The sequence below is a fragment of the Adiantum capillus-veneris genome, chromosome 30 (assembly GCF_014529385.1).
Source record: "Adiantum capillus-veneris isolate H3 chromosome 30, ASM1452938v2, whole genome shotgun sequence".
Lineage (NCBI taxonomy): Eukaryota > Viridiplantae > Streptophyta > Polypodiopsida > Polypodiales > Pteridaceae > Adiantum > Adiantum capillus-veneris.
Genome location: NC_140960.1, coordinates 28,693,176 through 28,700,226, shown reverse-complemented (window position 1 = coordinate 28,700,226; position 7,051 = coordinate 28,693,176). Strand labels below are relative to the sequence as shown.

At 45.0% G+C, this 7,051-nt stretch overlaps 1 protein-coding gene across 1 annotated transcript; it reads left to right on the top strand.

Annotated features, from left to right (window-relative positions):
* The first annotated feature begins 1,911 nt into the window (after positions 1 to 1,911).
* Positions 1,912 to 5,043, top strand: LOC147417726 (DELLA protein GAI1-like). Its single transcript, XM_086506496.1, has one exon. The coding sequence runs from the start codon at positions 2,536 to 2,538 to the stop codon at positions 4,903 to 4,905; it is 2,370 nt and encodes a 789-aa protein (XP_086362622.1). The 5' UTR covers positions 1,912 to 2,535; the 3' UTR covers positions 4,906 to 5,043.
* Positions 5,044 to 7,051: the final 2,008 nt, after the last annotated feature.

Sequence of the window (7,051 nt, the reverse complement as noted above, 5' to 3'; positions counted from 1 at the left end):
CTGTGCAGTATCTCTCTGAGCTTACTTTTGGATCTACCAATCACCAATAGAGTTCATGGCTCGGTTTGGGTGCTTGTGGATTTTTCACGTTAACCAGGATGGTTATTCATCAGGACATTGTGGTTTGCTCAGCAATGTTGTATGATATTGTGATCCCCGTTTACAAGCCATCTGGGAAGACTGTTTGTAAATCGTGGGGAAAACACCTCAGCACTGTCAGTTATCCACGGGGATAGGCAGATTACAAAGTGTAATCTTGTGCTAAGGGATATGCAAAGTGCGTACATTAGCACCAAGCAATCCAACTAATAAGCATTTATTGCTCTACTTGGAGTTTGCTTACCATAAGTTAAAGCATGTTTGTGACTAGGTTTAGTCTTTTCATGTATAAGTCAGATTCTCAACCTTGAACACTATCCATGATGGGGTTGTTTACTAATGAAATTTGAGAACAAGTCAAGGACTTAAACTTGGCCGATGAGTTACGTTAGCAGGTTACTTTCAAGGAAAGTGAAAAGAGGTACTCTTTGGGTACATCCTAGTTGTGATAACTCATTTAGCTACTTGAGTGAGTTCTAAATGGAGTCTACACACTATGATTGGATAGGAATCGATAACACAAGATGGTTGCAAATGGACAACAATGTGAAAAATCAAGATGTTACTCTTGGTTTCATTGAACCTCCTGTTGAACCGTGTTCCAGTCAACTAAACAGTTGGATCCATGAAGGATGCCACTGTAGAAAACATTAGTGTATCATCACTCTTGTTTTTGAGGACGAAAACGCTTCTCCAAGGGGGGAGTAATCTCATGCCAAGGGTAGGACCAGGCACGGCCAAGGGCCAGGACGGACATGCAGTCAAGGGGGTCCCTATATTTAGCTAGCCAAGGGTTTATATAGGGCATGGCTGGGTGGTGATGAGCATGTTTGAGTTCCCTATGCCTTACATATCACTTCTGTGAGGTGTTCTCGTAGTGGAATGGGTAGATGAGAGCTACTCTAGATTCAGTGTAGTAGCCACACCAACTTTGCATTGCTAGATGTCTATACAACCTTTAATTCTAGCGTTTTGTGCTGTAAGGTCTCAACATAATGGTTTTCTCGCAGATGGTGGTAGAGCTCTTTGAAGAGAACGTTTCACTGGCTAGAGCACCCTAGTGGTGTATAGGTAAAGAGGGAGAGAGAGGAGATAGGGTGGGATTAGATAGCGATGAGGAGGGGACTACTGGGGTATATGCTTTTCTATTACAAAATTGTTCATTACAAAAAAGGTTGAGGGGCCCATTTGATTCATTGTTTTGATCAGCCTTCACACTAGCCGCCCATTTTTCTAATCAGCTACATTTCCAATTCGGTCATGTATAAATAGGGGTGTTTTGATAATCAGTCCTTATGCTCCTCTCTCTCTCTCTCTCTCTCTTTGCCTTTCTCTTGCTTCAATCTCTCCTATTTCTAGGTATATGCTTGATTTACACTTGGTTGTAGTTTACCCAACCTCTTCATGTGAGCAAACCTGTCGTGAACGTCTAGCTCTGCCAATTTGTAGGGTTGGCAAGCTTGATTCTTGCTACTCCAGACTGTTACACATGCTTAAGGTGACCGTGGATGCCCTAATTCCTAGTGACGTGGGAAAAGGCTCTTAAGATTCGAAATATTGATTGGCTAGCGTTGTCGCCAACCTGTTTCTTTAGTGTGGCTGCTCCTTGTTGGGTCCGACTAGACGCTAATGGTTTCTCCGTCCTGCTCACAGCACAGTACCCCACCTCTCTCTTCGTTCCTCTCAGTCTCTCTCTAGATTCTCACTCTGTGTTCTCTCTCTTTCACGCATTCTGTAGTTGATGTATCCTCTCTTTCCTTTTCTTCCTTTCTTACACCTGCTACAAGTACACGAGGCAGAGCGCTCCTCCGCTCGGAGTGCGCACTCCACATACACTCACACTCACTCTCTCTCCTCCCCACATACACACAGTGCACTCTCTCTCTCTTCCTCTCAAATACACGAACACACAGACACCTCGATCTCGCCAGTCGTCACAGCTTCTTCAAATTGAGACACACCCTCTAGGCTCCTGCGCTCTTGTTAAAGGCGCAATTTTGACACATAAATGCCTTCTCTTCTATCTCTCTGTGATGAGTCTCTCTCTAGTCTCTACCCACATCTCTCTCTCTCTCTCTCTCTACGTCCTCTATCCAGTTTCGCACGTCTCTCTCTCCCCTCATTGTTGACCTTGCCAAAGATAGATCATAAGGTCTGTGAATGATATTCTCTTGCTTGTTGCCTCAATCTGCGCACACACATATACACACACATACACACACACGCGCGCACTCGTACACGCCCACAGACTCTTTAGGCCCCGTCCCTTGATTTCTCTGCTTCTGCTGCACTCATGAAGACATTTGCAACAATACTTACGAAGAATCCCTTCACGAAGACTTCCATGAGCAGATCAAGAGAAGCGTTGCTGTTTTCTCTCACTAAATTCTCTCTCTAGCACTCTGCTAGTGGAAGAACTCCATTAAAGCTTAATAAATGGGCTGCAACAGCATGCAACCAGGAAGCAAATTCAACCAGAGCTTGTTTATGCAGCAGGAGATGATGAATTGCCCACCGGACAAGCAGAACAATATGGGGCTCTGGTCTGATGCAGATATTGAAGCTCTTCTTGCAGATGCTGGCTACAATGTGAAGGCTTCAGATCTAGCTCTCGTTGCGCAGCGCCTGGAGCAGCTCGAGTCGCTATGCGCATCGCAAGACACAGGGGTTCTCTCTCACCTCTCATCAGAGGCTGTTCATTACAACCCATCAGACATGGCTTCATGGGTTGAGTGCATGATTGAAGAGCTTGCCCCTTCCTCTCTTGTATGCGGCACCCCAGATGCAGGTAGCACTCAGAGCTTCCAAGAGAATACGCTTCCGCCGCAAACCCCCCTGTGTTACGCATTGGAGGATGCGTATGGGCCCTTAACTCGCTCTATGGGAGGGGAACCCTGCATGGATCAATACAGCTCTTCACAGAAAGTCGAGGTTGGTGCTCCATTTGCGAATTGCTCGCAGAAGCAGAGCGTGTCATCGATTCTCATGCAACCTTCGGCGGCGGAGAGCACACCGTCCATTTCGCAGCTGATCAAAGATGCTATTGGCCACAATGGAGCCTCCTCTGCTACTAGTAATGTGCCAAAGTGCTACTCTGGCATGATGATGTTGAATGAAGAGATGGGAGACATGCAACAGTACAAGATTGTGGAAGATCAGGTGTCTTCAAACCAAATGGGAAGCTTGTACCCAAATAGAGCAGGAGATCATCGGTCTCAACAGAGCCCTTTCTTTGGTAGCGCGTTTTCGACCGGCCTTAATCCCCTCCCAAAATCAAGCAGCATGCCTAGCTTGCACCAACAACATATGGCATCAATTGCACAACCTCACCCATGTGGAAACGTTTCACAGCAGCACACGTACCGTCAAATGAGACAACCATGTGCAGCCCCTGCTCCTGCCTCTTCTCAAAGCAGCAATAGTAGAGCACCATATCAAGACAGCCCTGCTGTTCATCTTCCACAGCCACATCAGCTTCGACAGAACCCAGTAGAGGCGATATCATTGGAGGCCAAGATAAGGGCAAGTGCTTCGCCTTCCCACTCTAGCCCCATAAGTATGCCATATCAGGAGCATTCTAGCCCTCGTGATCATACATCTGACAAACTTCCCCATAGTCAGACAGCGCAAGCAGGGGCATATATTGATACCAACGATGATGGTGCACAAGAGTCAGGAATCAAGCTTGTTCACTTGCTCATGGCTTGTGCTGAAGCTATACAAAACAGTGAGCTAGCTGCTGCTGTGGATATGGTGAGAGAAATTAAGAGACTGGCTTCATCAACTAGTGGAGCTATGAGCAAGGTAGCTAACCACTTTGTCGAGGCTCTTGCACGCCGCATTTCTCCTGGTAGCAATGAGGACTGGGCCTATCTTTCCCGAGTCGACGCCATCTCAGAGTTGCTCTACTCGAATTTCTATGAAGCTTGCCCTTATTTGAAATTTGCCCATTTCACGGCAAATCAGGCTATTTTGGAAGCCTTTCAGGGGCACAAGTTTGTTCATGTTATAGATTTCAACTTGATGCAAGGCTTGCAATGGCCAGCTCTTATTCAAGCGCTGGCGCTTCGACCCGGAGGGCCACCGCACTTGCGTATGACGGGCATTGGTCCGCCGCACCCGGACAGCAAGGATGTCTTGCAAGAGATTGGAATGAAGCTAGCTCAACTTGCTGGGTCTGTGAATGTGGAATTTTCCTTCAGAGGAATGGTAGCAACTAAGCTAGACGATGTAAAGCCATGGTATTTTGATGTCAAACCGGGGGAAGCCATCGCTGTGAACTCAATATTTCAACTGCATCGACTCCTATGTGGCCATGTTGCCTCAGATCCATCAAAGACCCCCATAGAGGAGGTCCTGTGTTCCATAAAGCGCTTAAACCCGAAAGTCATCACTGTGGTTGAGCAAGAAGCAAACCACAACAGCAATGTGTTTTTAGAGAGGTTCGTGGAGGCCCTTCACTACTATTCAACAATGTTTGATTCCTTGGAGGCCTGCTCTCTACACCCACAGTGCACGGAGATGGCATGCACAGAGATGTATCTTTCGAGGGAGATTGCGAATATAGTGGCATGTGAGGGTGTAGAAAGGGTGGAAAGGCACGAGCCACTCTCGCAATGGAGGAAACGAATGTCGAATGCTGGGTTTCGCCCCTTGCATTTGGGGTCTAATGCCTTCAAGCAAGCAAGCATGCTTCTGAAGTACTTTTCAGGAGAGGGCTATACGGTGGAGGAGAACAAGGGTTGTATAACTCTCGGCTGGCATAGCCGCCCGCTCATTGCAGCTTCCGCATGGCAATGTGGCTAGACAATATGGTGGCAGGCATGTCAGCAACATACTTGAATCTCAAGTGTATCTTATATTAAGGGAACTTGTAGATATGTATGTAATGTGAGATGCCAGAATGACTGCATATCTAATCCTCGCCAGACGCATTATGTTGTCAAAGCAATCGTTTTTTTTTTCACAGATGCTATGCTATGAGGTGCATCATGTGGGTTGAGGAAAGCAAAGCTCGTAGCCGTGCCTACTCTATTGAGCGGGGGACAGAAGCAGGCAGAAGTTTTCTGAGAGAGAAGCTCATTGAGGAGCAAGAATGCGTGCTTTACTGACGTGCTCAACAATGGTATGGATGTCTTCTGTTTTGCAAGAGCTTGGGGAGTGTGGAGGCAAAATGGTGACATCGTCATGTTTTCCCTTGTATATGCAAGGGTAGGGCTTAAAGCCTTGAGATACATTTCCTATTTATCCAGGGGTAAGTACGTCATTTTGTGAAGAGGAACAAAGGATGGGCTTGAGGTTTTGCATGTCTTTAGGCATACTGGAGGAAGGAAAGCCTGATTGCCAGGGCAGGGCACCGCAGGTTCTTGTTTGATGCGATCATTTCTGAGCGAAATTGGACTAAGATACCTATGTCAATAGAATCAGTGGTCTTATTGTCTCTGCTTCTTGGTGCAAATTTATCTGCAAGGAGGAAAAGGGTACATTCGACACTTCTATTTCCAGGTTCATCTGAAGAGGGATCTCATCATCAACAAAGCTTGTACAGAAATTGTCTTGTCTCTTTGAAAAACCTATGTAGATTCCCTTCATAAGGAAGGATACTGTCTAGATTAGTATATTAACAAGCTCTACAGGAGGGCAAACTTTTTTGGGTGTTTCTTTCTTTCCAAAGATCAATCACTCTTCTGATCATGATGCTTAATACCTTGTTGGCTACGGAGGGAGGCTTGCTTGCCATAATCACAGAAAATGTGATGGTATGTGCAGAGAGCTTTCTCTGTAGCTAATGACCTAACTTATAAGCATAGATATATACTTAATCTACAAAATGGCAAGATTGTCCTTGCCGTGTCCCATCTCATCCACCACCTTATTATAATGTAAGGCCATGTCACTAACCCCATGATCTAGTAATGTTGTGCACACACTAATTTACTTGTTAAAATTTTGCCTTTTGCTTTCATGTACATACATACACTTCCCTTCCTTTTGATGTGAGAGCACATAACCACATTTAATAGCATTTGTGTAATATGGTCACTTTTTGCAAGCTTTGATAATTCTTACCTTGTGTACTCTCCTAGAATGAAAAAGGTGACTATGAGTCATGACTCATGACCTTCACTTTGCTATCCACTTCACTTTGCTATCCACTAGGAGGGGGGGGGGGGGCATGCATGTGATGTGATGAGACAATTTCTTATGCCTTTGGTAACAATTTGACTAGATCTCAGTACTCTATATGGGTCATTTCTACTAGGGGGCACTTGGCCCATTTCATTGTCCCATGAGATACCCCCCTTTTGCTTTTCAACACCTTATGCCTCAGTACTATTGGATATGTCTTGTCACAAGACAAATTTTTTAAAGGCTTGCACCTTTATTTTGCCCTTTCATTTAATCTTTTCCTAAGAAGCCCTTCTATCCCATGGCTCATGCATGACTTGTGTCAAAGGTTAGTGAGTGGTAACACTCAAAAGAGAGTTTGACAAAAAACACACACACACACACATGCAAGAGAGCTCCACATTAAAGTCCATAAAGTTTAGGAACCCTTGAAGGATTACATGTGTTTCTATGATTTTGAAAGGCCAACAAAAGGGCTCCAAATTAAACTCCATAAAGTTTGGCAATGCGTGAAGGGCTTACATGTGTGATTTTGAAAGCTTGTAAGATTTTGAAAGGCTAAGGTGCAACTTTGAGAATATATCATGTGTCATATGTTCATTCAAAGGGTGTTTGAAAAGCCCCCCCCCCCCCCCCCCCCCCATGAAATATTTTGTGTATCAAAACCACCTCTCTTTTCTAGAACATCAACCAAGGAGCTATCAGACCTATCAGTGTTGAAATCTATCACGAATTTTGAATTAATAGGTAAATATCAACAAGGGACCCACTTTTTTCTTTCCTTTATTCTGACCTTATGGAGTCTTTTTTTTCTTTTTGTTTT